The 17615-nt window shown below is 46.0% G+C and overlaps 1 protein-coding gene across 3 annotated transcripts; it reads right to left on the reverse strand.

Moving 5' to 3' along the window:
- Positions 1 to 5679: 5679 nt before the first annotated feature.
- LOC113888599 (fibulin-5-like) lies at positions 5680 to 17032 on the reverse strand. 3 transcript variants are annotated; one of them, XM_027535639.1, is made up of 5 exons: positions 16908 to 17032; positions 16524 to 16745; positions 12524 to 12578; positions 10167 to 10218; positions 5682 to 5974 (listed from the first exon to the last, which is right to left on the reverse strand). In XM_027535639.1, the coding sequence occupies exons 2-5, from the start codon at positions 16538 to 16540 to the stop codon at positions 5712 to 5714; spliced, it is 387 nt and encodes a 128-aa protein (XP_027391440.1). In that variant the 5' UTR covers positions 16541 to 16745; positions 16908 to 17032; the 3' UTR covers positions 5682 to 5711. The 3 variants fall into 3 exon arrangements, with proteins under 3 accessions (XP_027391438.1, XP_027391440.1, XP_027391439.1); XM_027535637.1 differs by lacking the exons at positions 16524 to 16745; positions 16908 to 17032 and adding an exon at positions 15977 to 16467 and having other exon boundaries at positions 5680 to 5974; XM_027535638.1 differs by having other exon boundaries at positions 16524 to 17032.
- Between the last annotated feature and the right edge of the window lie 583 nt (positions 17033 to 17615).

The following is a 17615-nucleotide window of genomic DNA, read 5'->3' on the forward strand; positions in this document are numbered from 1 at the left end:
TTTCAAACCTGTATTTTTAAAAAATATGAAGAAAAGCCTGCAGGAGCTGCCCCATCCAAGCACTCCTGCCCTTGTCTTATCAGCTGGGTAGTTTGTTTTATTTCACAATTAAATAAATTCAGGGTTCACCAGCATCTCAAAGCACAACCTGACTGAAGTCTCATAAAGTACTAAACTGGGCAAAGCCCAAAAGGTCTGCAAGGTGAGTGAGTACCAAGCTCAGTTTTAGGTCATTTTAAAGGTTTTCAAGAATTAGGACCTTGGGTTTCCCTGGTGGTCCAGTGGTTAAGACTTCTCCCTTAACCACTGAGTACAGATTCAATCCCTAGTCGGGGAGCTAAGATCCTGCATGCCACACACAGCCTGGCCTAAGACATTAAATAAATTAAGTTATAAAGATTAAAGCTTCCTTGCAAAAGAAAAAAGAAGACCAGATATCAATTAAAAAAAAATTAAGGCACTTAATACATTTTCAGACTTGATGACTCTCTACAAGTTATCATCTCAAGACCTGAGAATCTTTCTTTTCTCAATTAACATTTACCGAGTGATACCCTATGCAGACACTGGGTGAGATATTTTCACATGTTATCTGTGAAATACGCATTGTTGTACCCATTTTACTGATGAAGAAACTGAGGCCCCAGTCTCATACCTAGGAAGTAGCCAAACCAAGGTGAATATCAAGGCCTGACTGGCTTCTAAGCCCAGCCCTCTTCACTCCAGGAAACAGAGCCTTTTCCTGTCTGCCTTCTCTTCGAAAATCTCAGAACCTATCAGAGGCCGGCCAAGTATTTCAGTTGCTTGTTCCATGACTAATGCCCTTCCTGACGGTAAGCTCTGAAGACAGTCCCATGCTGTGCCCAGATCCTGCCCCCTCAGCGCCTAAAGCCAGAGCCTGGCACCAATGAGGTGCTCTATAAACAGGGATGACTAACATGTTGCTGACTTTCAGGAAAATAACTCAAGAGAATGCTTCAGGCCAATGCCATTCATCTTCCAAAAGGATCCATAGGTGTTCCTCTCTGCCTGCTCAGGGCGCTTTGATCAATGGAGAAAAACCCTGGGCCAGAAGGAAGAATAAAGATATTGCTTGTAACTTCACAAATGACCAGAGGAATTCCTGTAGTCCCTGGGGCAGTGTGGTTCTAAGTAAAAGGCTGCTTTCTCAATTGCGAAACGTCTCATGAGCATTAGTTATTGGGTGGAGTCCCTAGTTTGCCACAGAGCCAAATTGATTAGCAAAGCCAGAATGAAGAATGTCCACCCAGAGAGGTGACAAGTTAAGCCACAAAGGAAACAGACAAGCCTAAAAGAGTGGCATCAACATGAGGAACCTTAGCCAAAGTCCTGTTTCTCAGAGGCATTGTGATGGTAGAAAAGGTTCCTGAGTAGGGGTTCAATATTCTGAATGCCTCAACCACTCAGCTTAGCTCACCCCTCCCTGAGTCCTCAGCATCAACCCCTGTAGCCCCACAGCATCCTGCCTTTTAGGTACCAGTTCCATCCTCCTTGCCAATTAAACCAAGTCCATCTGGTTCTCCAATCTCTGAGATGCTGACCATCAGCTCTCCCAAGGGGCCAGGATCCAAGGGACACACTTTAACCAGCCACAGGTCCCACTACCCTCACAGAGGTTGCCCTGGTGCTGAACATCCCCAAGCCAAGATGCCGGTTTTCTTGATGACACAAAACTTTCTTGGTTCATGTAATTCTTGTGTCACTGTTCACTAAGCCTGCAGCGGTCCTGAGTGATCCAGGTTTACATCTAGGGGTTTGTGGACTCAAACCTGAGGCCAAACTTTGTTCCAGAAGGAGCAGGGTCTAGGGATCTCCCAAGTAGAACCGAAAACAGAGAGGTCAAGAAGGAAGCTCAGAGGCTCAGGGGACCTGGGCTCCGAGTCTGGCCCTGCCCGGCCTGCAGAGACAGAGGACAAGGAAGGAAATTGCTGTCTTGGAAGTGGGTACAAAACCCAGAAGGAGCAAACCTCAGTGAAAGTGTCCACTTGCTTCTTTAAGCTGGACTTACTTACAGTTGATATGCAGAAACCGGACATGCAAAGAAGAACAAGGACACTACCTAGAAAACAACTGGCCGCAAATTTAAACTTAAATTGGATCAAGTCTCTAGATCTAACTATTACCAGTTTACAGAAAATAGATAGGATGAAGAAATACGCTAAATCCACTCCAAGAACACAGCAAGCAAGATATCAAATGTAGGAAATTCTACAGGACAGACAACTCAGCCTCTTCAACAAATAAGTGCGAAAGAGTCAAAAAAGATTAAGAAAGCTGTTAAGAGACTTGTTGATCAAATGTAATTTGTAGACCTTACTTGGATCTGATTCTAAAAAAAAAAAGAAAAAAAGGACATTTATGAAAGAATAACAGAAATCTGAACTCTATCTGGATATTAAATGATAAAAAGGAATTATTGTTAATTTTTATAGGTTGACAATGGTATTGTGGCTATTATTTTTTTAAAGAAGCTTTATCTCTTAGAGACAGATACATTTTGAAGTATTTAAGGATATAACGATTCGATTCCTGATATTTGCTTTAAATTGATCCACTGGGTCAGGGTAAAGAAGAAACAAGAGTGGGTCTATATTGACAATTACCAAACTGGGTGACAAGTAGGTAAGTGTTCACTGTTTCTTCTGCTTTTGTCTAGGTTCAAATTTTACAGAACAAAAATTTATTTACCAAAAAAAAAAAAAAAAGGCAAGAGAAAGCCCTAGTTTTTCATCAGGGATCCAGGACTGACTCCTGTGAGGCTTGAACCTTGACCTTGTTCAGCCTCAGCTTCCTCATCCAGAGCCTGAATGGGTTCAAACCCTGGTCAGCCCCCACCTGCTGTATGTACTTAGACAGATTCTTAACCTCTCTGTGCTTCAGGGCCAAAGAGAATAACAACAGGCCTGCTGTATAGGCTTGTGGTGAGGATTCAACATGTTCATTCAGGTAAGGACCCAGCACACAGCACCATGTGCTTGCTATTATTACTGCTGCTGCGCTGCTGTTCCTGTTGTTGAGCATTTTCTGTGTTGAAGAGGAGGAGGAGAGGCCCCTTGGACATGTGGTCCTCCTCTCCCACAACATCCAAGTTTGAAAACAACAGATACATGCATATATACAACAGAATCACTTTGCTGTACACCTGAAACTATCACAGCATGGTTAATCAACTACAATCCAATACAAAGCTTAAAAAAAAAGAGGGATTCCTTGGTGGTCCAGTGGCTAAGACTCTGCTCGCAATGTAGGGGGACCAAGTTCCATTCCTGTCAAGGAACTAGATACCACACGCCACAACTAAGAGTTTGCATGCCGCAGCTTAAAGTTCCTGCTTGCTGCAATTAAGACACTGCTAAACCAAAGAAATAAATACATTAAAAAAAAAAAGAATACCCAAGTTTCAGAAACACTTTCCAATTCTCCACATCACACGCCACTTGCTCTAGCTTCCTCCACAGGATCAGACCTACGTTCACCCCCTCACCTCCTCTTTTCCCAGCAATATCCCCCTCTGGGTTCCTTCGGTTCCTCCCCACCTTCCCCCTACCCCACCCCCGCCCCAGCCTTGCTTCCCCGTGGCCTGTTCCCAGGCCCCGCCTCTCTCATTCCTCCTGGGGCCTCCTCCCTCTGACGTCCCCCTCTCACAATGCCCAGAAGAACCAGTGTAAACCAGGAAAGGCGGGGTGGGGTGAAGGGAGGCGGGGAGGAACCCGGGACTTATAAATACATAAGGCTGAACTTTTCGGAAGTGGACGGCCCGGTGCCAGTCCTCGCTAGGGTTCCTGGATTGTATTCTCCTTACAAAAGGGCCATTATGAGGCTCCGCATCTCCCGTGAGACAGGTTGGAGGCCGTAAAAGTGATGACGTCACAGGGACCGGGAGATGAATAGGGTTCCCAGCCGCGTGCTTATTCTCCAGTGCTGGATCCTGGGAAGAGGGCTTCAGGGGAGGGGTCGCATTGGAGTTCCCAGCTGTCCCCCAGAAGGGGTCTGCGGGACTGCCTCACGGCCACCGAGACCCGCCCCCGCTGAAATCCTGGAGTGACTCACAGGGTCCTGACAACCCCTTCCTCACTTCAAGATGTGCACGTGGTCACTCGGCTTCTCCAGCCCCACAGGACATCCTGAAGAGCAGCTCCCCACCCCCCAACTCTCTTTCTCTGCCTTTTCTTCCAGATCATTCCTTTTCTACCAAATGAGAGCAGTCACATAGGCGAGTGAGGAAAACGTAGGCTGCTGTCAGCAGAGCAGGACCCCCATCCTACCTTTGTAATTACCTTTCTTGGTGGAGTCCACATCCCCGTTTTTATAGAATGAAGAGGCTGTGGTTAAAGACTGTTAAAGTCCCTTTCAGTTACACTGGCCTATTGTCCTAGTGGTCATAAGGAAGTGCATTACTATCTTCCCCACCAGCACTTCAGTCCGTGACTTGATTGGGTCCTGTATTCTTTTTCCTTGAACACTCATCTATATTCAACGTGACCATCAGTCAGCTCTTGTCCCTCTCTCTCTCTCTCTCTCTCTCTCTCACACACACACACACATATTTTAGATCAGTAAGAATAGAGAAGTTTGGACAAGGCGTATCCAATTTTCCCTTTTGCTCTGAAAGACACATTGTTTGCATATTATTTGCATGTAGTCAAATGAAAATGCACACTCATTTGCATGGTCATATAGAAGCCATGACAAAATCACCAACACACCTCCCCAGCAGTAGGTTACAACGCCACCTTCAGAGCCCTGGAATGGGACCAACATCAATCTCATTAAGTACCCTGATGGTCTCACAAACTTCCAGGGCACAGGAAGGAAATATTAGAATTTCAATTCATATTTTATTTTGATCACATTCTTTAAAATTTTCTATGTCTCACATATGCTTTACACTCCTCAAACCATATGAGACTAACAGGATATGTATGTAATTTATAAACATGCGTGTAATAAGGGTCCAGGTTCAAAAAGATTTTGCAGATGGAGCATATGATCAAAAAACTTTGGAGCGATCATCACTCTAGACCCACCTTCCAATGTTGGAAACAGTTGCAAAGTTTTGGTCCAACCAAAGCTAAAGCAACGAGGGGGGATACTGGGTAACCCTCCACGAAAGCCACACTGGCCCACAGAGCTCCAGCACTCCCCCAGGCACCATCACAACACTTGCCAACAGCCTGGGGACCTCATGGCATATGGCATCTCCTTCTTCCCCAAGATCCACTCACACTATGAGCTCCCATCTACAAGGTTCCGCTTGGTCAAAAGACTGGTCCCCACCCAAGGAACCCACTTTCTTTCCAGAACAATTGGCCTTGTCCCTCAAGGCTTCTTTTCTTTCAGGAGCAAACATTCCATTCAAGGGTGTGTGATGCTGAAGGCTCTAGAAAGCTGGTCCCTTTTAGATCTTTAGATCCTCTCTCTGGGATTCACTTAGTATGTTTGACCAAATATATCTGTTATTGAACAGAGAAAAAACATGAGCTTGGTCTTCAAATAGATAGATGATAGATACAATTGAAAGACAGATAGGTAGGTAGATAATAAATACGTAGATGATAGATAAGATAGATAGGTGAATATATAGATGAAAATAAAGCGAAGACAAAGTGGCTTTCTGGAGACGACCTTGGGCTGGACCTGCTGGACAGGAGCGTGGCTTTGCCAGCCTAGAGGAAGCCTAGGATGCTGGGCTACTCACCCACACACTGGTTGCTTTCATCCATCTGGTATCCAAAGCGGCATATGAGAGGCCTGGAGATGGTGGGGTAGTTTGGAGCTGACAGCGGGGGTGCAGCTGCTGGGTAAGAAGCTGAGTAGGGGTTGGAGTAGGGGTTGGAGTAGGGCCCTCGGTACACGGGGTTCGTTCGGGGGATGCACAAATACCCGCCGTTTTGGTTGACACACATCATGTCTCCTCGGCAGGCCTCAGGGATGGTCCGGCATTCATCAACATCTGCAAAGCCACAGAAAGGACAGGTGTTAGCAGCCCCTCAGCCACATGGTGCAAACTGAAGCAGAGCTCTGTGCTGACAGCACCAGGAAGGACCCCAACCATGATTTACCAGCATCTGCTCCCAAATACGTAGGGCAGTGCCTGGCCCATCACCATCTGGTACTACCCAAATATTAGCTGAACTGAATCAAATTGACAAGTCATCAAATACCCGCTACCCTGGACTGTCACATGCTTGATCCAATTAACCAATCCATCATGTGTTCGGTCCTGTCCAACTCTTTGCAACCCCATGGACTGTAAACCACCAGGCTCCTCCGTCCATGGGATGTCCCAGGCAAGAATACCAGAGTGGGTTGCCATTTCCTCCTCCAGGGCATCTTCCCCACCCAGGGATCGAACCCACATCTCCTGCGTCTCCCGCACTGCAGGCAGATTCCTTACTGACTGAGTCATCAGGGAAGCCCCACATGCTTAACACTTTTCTCTAAATGAATCCACATTGTAAACCCAAGTGTGCATATTTTTTTCATCTTACATGATGATAGCAAATGAAAAAAAAAACACTATCAATTGTGAAAAATAGAAGGTAAGCGTAAAAATAAAATATAAAACTATTAAAATAAAGAGTGTTTTTCTGTGGCTGTATCACCCAAAAGCATCTCAGGTACTCTTGTGTGTCCATACGACACTCAGGAAACACTGGGATGGTTCTCATCATTGTACTCAATTCTATTCCAAATAACAGCTAGGCAGGGAGAAAAAGTCCCTTGTGTCCAAAAAGACAAGGCTTGGCCAAGAGTGAGTTACTTGTTAGGAAAGTGGAGACTTACTTGAGAGTCAGCTCACACGGTGCCAACAAACAGGGCCCGCTTCCAGCCAGGCTGGTGCTCAGTCTGTTGTGTCTAGAGTTGGGGGTGGGGTTTGGGGGTGGGGGTAGGTTCTCTAGAAAATCAGCCTGGCTGGGCAGGGAACAGAGGAGGCCTGGACTGGGTTGCCAGCAGGAGCAGCTGACCTGACCCTCTCACCAACCTTGGGGGGTCTGTTCTCCGTGGGACCAGAGGCTGGGGGAGAGGGCCCTGAATCCTGACAGCTCACCCCGCCACCTCCTCCGAGAGACTCGTGCCAACTCCCCCCTCAGCAAAGGGAAACATGGAGCTCCATTTTCTAGCTGTAAGCCTGAAGTCATCATTAAAACTGGGGGGCCAGGGAAGACGGCTGTCATCCTTCTCTGCATCCACTGGCACATCCTCACGCCCCTTCACCTTGAGTCAAAGCAGGAGCCTGGAGCTTCCAAGTCATGGTTTTGTTCCTCACTACCCATCATTCTTTTCAACCCTAAGCTCAGAGATTACAAATGATTTGGCCTAAATCAAATATAATTTAAAAGGTAAATATATTCCCAAGATGGGAGCCGTATTCTTTTTCTATACTCTATGCTTCGTCCACAGCACGCTATCCTATACTCTGATTGTCTCCCTGGTCTTTGCTGATGCTGTTCCTACCACTTGGGATGCTATTTCTCGGGATCTTATTCATCCTTCAACACCCAACTCTATGCTTCATCCACAGCACACTATTCTATACTCGATTGCCTTCCTGGTCTTTGCTGATGCTGTTCTTACCACTTGGGATGCTATTTCTCGGGATCTTATTCATCCTTCAACACCCAACTCTATGCTTCATCCACAGCACACTATTCTATACTCGATTGCCTTCCTGGTCTTTGCTGATGCTGTTCTTACCACTTGGGATGCTATTTCTCGGGATCTTATTCATCCTTCAACACCCAACTCTATGCTTCATCCACAGCACACTATTCTATACTCGATTGCCTTCCTGGTCTTTGCTGATGCTGTTCTTACCACTTGGGATGCTATTTCTCGGGATCTTATTCATCCTTCAACACCCAACTCAAATGTGACCTCCATGAAGGATTTCTTTATTGACCTCAGACAGAAGGCATCACTCTCTCCCTTACTTCTCGAGGGGACATCACCTCATCTTGGCAATGACTTTATTCCACTCTGTACAGCTCACTCCGCCTAGGTCTACCACCCCCACTAGATGGCGTGTCCTCCTTGGAACCTGCATCCCTGCTGCTGGCTCAGCTGGTAAAGAATCTGCCTGCAATTCAGGAGACCTGGGTTTGATCCCTGGGTTGGGAAGATAACCTGGAGAAGGGAAAGGCTACCCACTCCAGTATTCTGGTCTAGAGAATTCCATGGACTGTACAGTCCATGGGGTTGCAAAGAGTCAGACACAACTGAGCAAATTTCACTCACTTACTTGGAACCTGTGACTACATTAGGTTACAAGACAAAGAGGAATTAGGCATGGATGGAGTGAATTTAAGGGTTTCCCAGGTGGCTCAATGGTAAAAGAATCTGCCTGTTAATGCAGGAGATGCAGAAGATGTGGGTGCAATCCCTGGGTCGTAAGGATCCCCTGGAGGAGGAAATGGCAATCTATTCCAGTATTCTTGCCTGGAAAATTCCATGGATAGAGGAACCTGGAGGGCTACAGTCCACAGAGCTGCAATTCCAAGGAGTCAGACACAACTGAGTGACTGAGCATGCATGCACTCACAGAATGGATTTAAAGCTAATCAGAAGACCTTGAGATGAGAGGATTATCTGGGATTATCTGGGTGGGCCCAGGGAAATCATACAAATCCTTAAAAGTGGAAGAAGAGGCGGAAGGATTGGTCAGCGAGATGAGGCAACAGAAAAAGATGTGATTAGAAACATGTGAGGGACTTAACTTGTTGGCTCTGCAGGCGGAAGACCAAGGAAGAGGCCAAGGAAGAAGGTGGCCTCTAGAAACTGAGAAAGGCCTTCAGCTGACAGCCAGCAAGGAAACAGGGCCATCAGTGCTACAACCGCGAGAAACTGAATTCTGTGGAATGTTAATCAGTGTAGCCACTACGGAATACAGTGTGGAGGTCCCTCCAAAAGTTAGAACTAGAAATACCATACAATCCAGCAATTCCAATTTGGGGTATATATCCAAAGGAAATGAAAATAGAATCTTAAAGAGATATCTATACTGCTATGTTGATTGAAGCATTTATTCAGGCTAGCCAAATTATGGAAATACCCAAAATGCACATCAATGGATAAAGTTCGTAACGACAGATGTGATATTATTATCAATTAATATCATCGTATGAATAATATAATATTAATAATAATCATATGACTATTATTCAGTCATGAGGAAGAAGGAAAAGCTGCCATTTGCAACAACATGGATGGACCTTGAGGGCATTATGCAAACAGAATTTATGAGTTTAGGCAAACAGAGAAAGACAAATGCTACAAGATATCACATATGTAGAATCCAGAAAAGCCAAACTTAAAGAAACAGAGAGTAGAATGGTTGTCATCAGGGGCTTGGGGGTGGGAGAGATGAGGAGATGTAAAATGGTACAAACTTCCAGCTAGAAGATAAGTTCTAAGGAACTAATGCACAGTATTGTGAGTATTATGAACAATACCTATTGTATACTTGAAAAATGCTGAAAATAAATCCTGAATGTTCTCACCACAAAAAAAAAAAAAAAAAGGTAATTATGTGACAGGAGGGAGGTGTGAGCTCTAAGCTATGATGGTCGTCACACTGGAATACATAAGTGGATCGAGTCAACACACTGTACACCTTAAACTTGGACACCATCGTATGTCAATTATATCGCAATCAAAATAAAAGAAAAAAGAAACTGAATTCTGCCAGCACCATCATGAGCAAGAAAATGGATTCTTCCCTCCAGTCTCCAGAAAGGAACAAGGCCCTGCCAACACTTCAGTGTTAGCCTGGTAGAACCCCCATCAGGCTTCTGACCTGTACATCTATAAGATCATATAGTTGTACTGTGTAAGCCCCTAAGTTTGTGGCAATTTGTGAAGGCAGTCCTAGGAAACTGACGCAGATGGGGAGCTCCTTGATGGCGGCGATCAAGCCTTCCTCATCTTCGCCCTGTCGCACAGGGCTTACCAGTGCTGGGCACAAAGAAGGTGACCAGCGGAAGAGTTCATTGATTTCAACCATCCCGTGGCACTGTTTCTGCCCATTTCTGTGGGCAAGGCTGGTACAGACTTGACAATACTGAACACCAGCTGAGAGAGAAACGGCCCTGCGATGGCGCTGTGGCTGCACCCCCGCCCTGCGAAGGACCTTCAGGGCCTCATACCTAAACACTGTCCTGACGAGCGGTCCAGGTCAAAGCCGTTAGTACACTGTTGCTGCAGGAAGGAAGAGAAAAAGGAGAGGTCATTTTACTTACTTTTTTTTTTTTTTCACTACAGAAGCATTCTAACTGCATCACAGAAAGTACAGGAAATGGGTAAAGAAACAAGGCATTTGTAACACCAACATCTGTGTTATAACTTAGGTATTTTTTTTACAATCATTTTACACCTAGCATCACTTTTTAAACTCCCGCATCATCGTATCAAAATGCCCAGTTTTAGCAAATGGTTACTGGGGCCTTTTCCTGCTCTAGTTCTGAAGAGCAATACTAATCACATCTGATGTGCCCAGCGAGGCTTGCCCTGTACTCACCCCTTCCTGGGAGAGAATATTATTGCTTTAAGGTCAACTACTCTCTTTCTTTGGGGGCTACTTAACTCCTTTCCAGTGCCCAGCATGAGTTCTTTGGCCCCTCTGAAATCTTGTACCTGATTACAGGGTCTGTGTATAAAATAAATCTACACAGTGATGTAGTCAGTTTTCTAGGAGAAACAGAATTGGGGAAATTCTTCCGTTTTAACCTCAGGAAGACAATTACACAAAGATGCTTCCAGAGATAGCCAGGTCTCAACAGCCCCCGAGGGTTGCAGGCTTCCCATACAACTTGAGTTACAACTTCATGCATTTAGAAAAATCTCATGGGCTCAACAATCAACCTCTAGAGCTGACATGTTACAGGAATAAGTCAAGGAGGTATGGTTTTGCCTGGCTTTCCCTATGGTTTGGGGGGAGTTAAACTTCCCTGAGCTATGGGTTGATATGTGGAGATGATAGATTCAGCTGCATTCCTGGGAGTGGATTCAGGTATCTTAGGGCCTTGGGGCAAAAGAAATGGAATGAATGAGCCAGGAGGCTGTGCCATAAAGTTCAGAAAACCAGGAGATGTGGTAAGTCTCAACCTTCGTTTGCTAAGTGCAGGTGTGGGTTCAAGTCTACTGACTGGCTTCCAACTCTCACTCCAGCCCCCACTCACTGCATAACTTTTCTATGCCTCAGTTTTCTCATCTTTAAAATGGGGATGATAGTACTTACATCTGAGTGGTTGTAAGGACTAAATTGTTAATGTGCCTAACATGCCTATAATGCAATAAACACTATATTATAAACACGGCCCTCTCTGGATCTAGATGCCAACTGTCACCACAGAGCTATAATGGAGAATGCAAAGACCTTTCCAAGGCCTAAAAGTCTTTGGTGGGACTTCCCTGGTGGTCCAGTGGTTGGGGCTTTGCCTTCCAAGGCAGGCGGTGTGGGTTTATTTCCTGGTCAGGAAGCCAAGTTCCCATATGCCTTGTGGCCGAAAAAAATGAAACGTAAAACAGAAACAATACTATAACAAATCCAATAAAGACTAAAAAAATGGCCCACATCAAAAAATTAAATCTTTGCTACTTTTCTCAAGATTCTTTCCACCACCAATGAAATCTACTTCAAAATTCTTAATTTTGAAAAAACATTTAAAGGATGTGATCAAAACAAATGTGAATTAAAATTCTAAGATCTCCTTCCTAGACCCTGAAAGTCTGGGAGAGCATTGAGTGTTTGGTTGGTCCTGTTTCAGGGCTCTGGTGTACACAGCTGAAACCAACAGTTGGAGGGGCTGTGTTGGTGATTTTGTCCTGACTTCTATATGTTCATGTACATGCATGTGCATTTCCATTTGACTACGTGGCCCCTCAGCCCTGCTCAGAGGTGGGGCTTCTCTCATTTCTGAGCTGAGATGCAGAAAGGCTGCCCTGAGCTCCTTAGGAGGGATCTGCCACATTTCTCAAGAGCTGACACAAACATCACTTTTGTAAAGTCAGGGATACTGCAGGCTTCTCCACATAGCCCCGCAGGAGCTTAAGATCCCCCTTCACACTCTTCCCAGGGGTCTGGGCCAGAGCCGGGTCTTCACTGGTTGGGAGCTGAGTCACCCTTCCTCTGCCCACCTCCTCCAGTCAGGACACATACACACACATGAGCAACACGGGGAGAATAGAGAGGCACCACTGCCCAGAAACACTAGAACATGCTTGAGTTTTTAGCACTTACCCAACGAACACAAATGAGGCAGCATGATCTGATTATAAGAGCCTTGGATGGCAAATCAGGACACCAAGGTCCCAGCCCTGCCACTTACAAACTGCACCAGCTGGGGCAAGTCTCAGCTTCCCTGAGCCCCAGCCTTAACCTCTGTACAATGAAGAGCTAGGCTCAGGTAAACGACACGATCCTAGGATTCTAAAATGCATGGCTGGACACCCTCAGCCTGTTTTTTAACATACTTCACGACAAGTAACAAAATAAAAATCTTACCTGTGCATTCCCAGGACTTGGAAGACAGAGAGCCAGAATGGTCACGGTGAGTATCCTGTGGGAAGTAAGAAGTTGACGTAAACGCCCAAGACACTTCCAGCACCCGGGTCTGGGGTTATATCTGCATCTTGTGCTGCCCGTGTGTTTACAATGGTGACCCCACCTTGTGCTTGTATTTGGAGGGTGAGGGGCGTGCTCGAGTAGCCGGGGACATGCCAGATGTCCCAACCATCCGGAAGAGAACTACGCCCCTTCCACTGGTTTCATATCAACATATCAACACAACATAATGTGTTAGATGGCATTTTTTAAATAATTGAAAAAAATTTTAATGACATGATTGATTTACAACATTGTGTTAATTTCTGCTGCATAGCAAAGTGATTCAATTATATACATATGTTCTTTTTCATATTCTTTTCGATTATAGTTTATCACCAGATATTGAATAGAGCTCCCTGTGCTATACACTAGGACCTTGGGTTTTTTTGTTTGTTTGCCACAGTGTATGACTTCAGGTGGCATTAAAAACAAAAAAAAAATCAGGGCTTCCCTGATAGCTCAGTTGGTAAAGAATTTTCCTGCAATGCAGGAGACCCCAGTTTGATACCTGGGTCGGGAAGATCTGCTGGAGAAGGAATAGGCTACCCACTCCAGTATTCTTGGGCTTCCCTTGTGGCTCAGCTGGTAAAGAATCCACCTGCAATTCAGGAGACCTGGGTTCGGTCCCTGGGTTGGGAAGATCCCGTAGAGAAGGGAAAGGCTACCCACTCCAGTATTCTGGCCTGGAGAATTCCATGGACTATATAGTCCATGGGGTTGCAAAGAGTCGGACACAACTGAGCAACTCTCACTTCACTTTAAAAATAAACAGTTTGACTGCTTCAAAGAACAAACCTAACACCCACCACTGTGGTATTAATAATGTATTCACCACTGCTTGACCTTCACTCCTGACCCAAGCGGACTTGCCTGAGTTTTGAACATCTTCACTCTGAAATGACTACAGCGTGAAGGAGCCGATGTGCCCCCGGATGATGAAAGTACAAATGTGAAGCATGTGAGTTCCCCGGAATGGAGGTGTCACAGGGAACACACATGCTCCAGAGTGCACCTCACACAGACCCAGATGGAGGACAGGACATGGGGACCCAGGCAGCCCCAAGAAAAAGGAACACAGTGGACACTTAGAAGGAGGTGCCAAGAAACTGTGCATCCACTTTATATCCATCAGGTGGCTATAACCAAAAAAGCTCAAAGCTAGTAAGGCTGTGGAGAAACTAGAGCACTTGTGCACTGTTGCTGAGAAGGTATGCTGATACAGCCACTATGGAAAGCAGTTTAGAGGTTCCTCAAAAAATTAAAAATGGAACACTATATGATCCAGCAATCCCACATCTGGGTATACACACAAAAGAACTGAAAACACAAGCTCAAAGAGACTTTTGTACACCCCTGTTCACAGCAGCATTATTCACAACAGCCAAAAGGTGGAAGCAACCCAAGTGTCCATCACCAGATGAATAAACAGTGTGTTACACACATAAATGGAATACTATCAGCCTTAAAAAGGAATTCTGACAAGTGCTACAATACGGATGAATCTCAAGGATCTTATGCTAGGTGAAACAAGCCAGTCACAGACAGACAAATACTGTTTGATTCCATTTATATGAGGGACCGAGAGCAATCAAAATCCTAGACAGAAAGCAGAATGGTGGGCGTCAGGGGCTGGAGGGAGGAGGGATTAGGGAGTTGTTGTTTGTGGGTATAGAATTTCAGTTTTGCAAGATGGAAAGAGTTCTGGAGATTGATTGCACAACAGTGTGAATGTACTTAACACTATTGAACTGGACACTTAAAAATCGTGAAAATGGTTTTTAAAATAATCTATGCAAATACAGAGCTTTATTTGGTGCTATTATTACTGAGTTCAATAGAGGGTTTATCTGAGCAACTACTAGTTGCAGGCAGAAAAACTACAAAACTGACACAGACGCTGCTCTGGAGAGCGGGTTGAGGGGCCATCTGAAACAGTAACGTCTAGACACTTTGGTTAGGGCATGGATAGAAACACCCAATGAGCACCAGGAGAGCCAGGCTGGGGCTAGAGAAGGTCAGGGAAGACTTCCTGGAGGAGGTGACCTCAAAGGCTTCTTCAGTAAAGCAGTGGACCTGGGACCTGCTTGAATTTAGTGACCTGTTACGATCAATATACACCTTCACTTTACAATCCCTCCCTTTAGAAAAAGAGTTCAAAAGACTACAAAGCTCACTCAATCCATGACACAAGGTTCATAGGAACGAGCAACGCTGGGCTACTTGGAGAGCCCCAGAATTAAGGTGAGGTTCAGAGGAAACAGGACCCTGATGTGGTGCTAGGAGAGGCAAGCCCACTCCCTTCATCTAATCCTCGATCTGAAGAATAATGACCCTAAGAGTCCACAAGCTTTCGTTTCATCTCAGCGCCTGCACGAGACAGGTTCTAGAACGCCGGAGACAGCTCTGACCTTATAAAGTGCAGAGCCAAATCCCAGGGCTTTTTGATATTTGCAAAGGCCAGATTTATATCTGGAAGGAATGAAAGGACAATAACAAATTTATTTTCCAGGCTGTATATTATGAATTTCAATGTTTTCCTGTTTCTTCACATGAAGTTTCCTTTCGGTTGGTTATAAAACCCTGTCTCATTTTTGTTGGAGACAGAACAGGCTGACTGCACATAGTGGACTTCAAGACCTAGTAGAAAAGGCATGCTAACCCCACGTCTCCCCTACCCCTGACTCCCCCGCTCCCTTTGGCCAGAGGGCAGTCCCAGGACAGGTCTCCCCTGAGAGATCCCGCCCCAAGCCCAGCCTCCTGGAAGAGCCCCAGCTGGGGCCTGGGGGCCAAGTAAGCTCCAGGCTAATTGAGACAGTTTTCCAAAAATGAAATAACATCCAAGCATCCCTGCTCTGACAGTGTCACAAACAGTTACGTTTGTCATGAAAAACTCCAGAAAACTCCAAGATAAATTAACTACAGGAACCCTGGGGATCCTTTGATGTTCATAACTGGTCCCCGGGACTTTCAAAAACAGGTGGGTCCACCTATTTTGTGTTCCATCCTCAACTGGGAGGAAAGCCAAGAGGGACCAACCGGATCTCAAATCTCAGGACTGTCTGTCAGAGAAATTCTGGTCCCCGATCCAGGATGACAGGATTACAGCTCCATTTTCAGCACACACACGCACGCACGCACACACACACACACACACACACACACACACACACACACACACACACACACACACACACACACACACACACACACAAAATCTGTCTAAAGCAGTTACGTTCTCAAGAGTTCCCTGGATAAAAACTGCAGATGTAATCCAGATAAAGTTCTTCAAGTTTGAAGGATCACTTGACTGGAACTGCAATTTCCTTAAAGAATATCAAAATGTTTGCTTACATGCGTTTCTGTCTGCAGTCCCCACTTTTCATTGGCTCGAGACTTCTGGGTCGCATGCCCTTTGTGAATCCCACACAGACATAGAGCAAATCCAGCCCTGGGAGGTGCAGCTAGCTTGTTCGCTGGTCCAACAGCCGATGCAGCAAAATAACTGCTAGTGAACTAGTAACTCATCTCTCAAATTAAGAAAAAAAATTTTTTTCTTTTTTTAAATTAAAAAAAGAATAAAAAAAAACGGCACACAAATCTGCGGCCCTTTCGGAAAAGAAAGAGGAAAACCAAGCTCTGAGATTTTTGCTGTGCTCTGTCGGATGCTGGCTTCTGAAACTGTCTTATAAAATACCCACTCCCAAAAGAAGACTTCAAGATGGAAATTACAGAGGCGCAGCTTTTTATAATTAACAATATCATTGCATCACTAGCTAATGCCTTTTCCAATATCCTGACACAGCCTGAATCACGGCCATAGCCATTTTCCACCCATCGGGTTTTGAGTAAGGTTTCCAGACCCTGGAGGGAAAAAAAAAGTCCGGAGCAGAGAACGTACCTTTTGAATCCTGGCATGTCCAAGATGCGTGGGCAGGAGAAGCAGCTGGTGGGGAAAAAGAGGAAGAGCTCTCAGCGCCCGCGGGACCCCGGAGGAGCAGTTCCTGAACTTCGGCCTCCTCTGGGCCTGTGGGGCTCGCCGAGACTTTTATTCCAGGGGGGCCGAGCCGAGGCGTGGAGAGGAACAAGGGGAGAGCCTGGGTCCTCCGAGCCACTGGAGAGCCTACAGAGAAAGCACCTGGTTTTGCTTAGCCCTCTTCAGTAATTCAGCATTAAACCAATTGGAGGAGGAATGTTAAAAATGAACACTTCATTTTCTAAGTATGTTAAACAATGCAAATGGGGCCTCAGTCTGGACACAGCTGGTTCAGATTACAGCGCTCACCAACTGGCTAGACTCCTCACAACAATCTTGGGGCGTCTGCCAGGACCAAGTGCTCAGCGCTGGGAGGAGAGCCCTTTCCCGGCGGAGCAGTCGCCCTCGCTTGGGCTCCCAGCATCTCTATGGAGGCGATTGGCGGGCAAGTGCAGGAGGGTGGGGTGCGGGGCGGTGGGTGGGCGGGTGGCTGGGAGGGCCCGTTGACCCTTTACTTCCCACCCGGGGAGGAGGTCCCCGTGGCTGGGCAGTCGTGGGCCGAGGCGGGGGCGACGATCTAGAGCATCAGCACTTCGCCGAGCCGTCGGGACACCCGGGAAAGTAACTCCCACCCTGGGAAAAGACTGACTCGAACTCGTGACAAACAGCGACAGGGACTAGAGTCTTTTGATTTATTGGGAAACCAGACCCATCGAAGCAGAGGCTTGGGGTAAGCCGCGGGAGACTCAACGATTTTCCAGAAGGGGTGGGGAGCTTGAGGGAGTGGGAGAGAGGAGGAGGATGGAAACTGGCTGACACGAACTCCAGACGTCAGCTTGTGCAATGCAGACCTCGGAGAGGACACGCTCAGGCCCGGCCTCATCCTGGGATTCTCAGGGCCATGTTCTTGCTTGAATCAAAATTTGTCCCTGTACCAAATCAATGATTTGTACACCTTAAAGGTACACAGCGTTGTATATCAAGTACATCTCAATAAATCTGGGAAAACATTTTTAA

The sequence above is a fragment of the Bos indicus x Bos taurus genome, unplaced genomic scaffold, assembly GCF_003369695.1.
Source record: "Bos indicus x Bos taurus breed Angus x Brahman F1 hybrid unplaced genomic scaffold, Bos_hybrid_MaternalHap_v2.0 tig00000156_arrow_arrow_obj, whole genome shotgun sequence".
Taxonomy (NCBI): Eukaryota; Metazoa; Chordata; class Mammalia; order Artiodactyla; family Bovidae; genus Bos; species Bos indicus x Bos taurus.

What these genes read in the sequence shown, in the direction of transcription:
- LOC113888599 (XM_027535637.1), bottom strand. Translation starts at nt 16,032, where the DNA reads ATGCGACCCAGAAGTCTCGAGCCAATGAAAAGTGGGGACTGCAGACAG. An exon ending in GACTGCAGACAGAAACGCAT is followed by an intron (nt 12,579 to 15,976) that starts GTAAGCAAACAT and finishes TACTTCCCACAG; the next exon opens with GATACTCACCGTGACCATTC. An exon ending in CTCGTCAGGACAGTGTTTAG is followed by an intron (nt 5,975 to 10,166) that starts GTATGAGGCCCT and finishes GTGGCTTTGCAG; the next exon opens with ATGTTGATGAATGCCGGACC.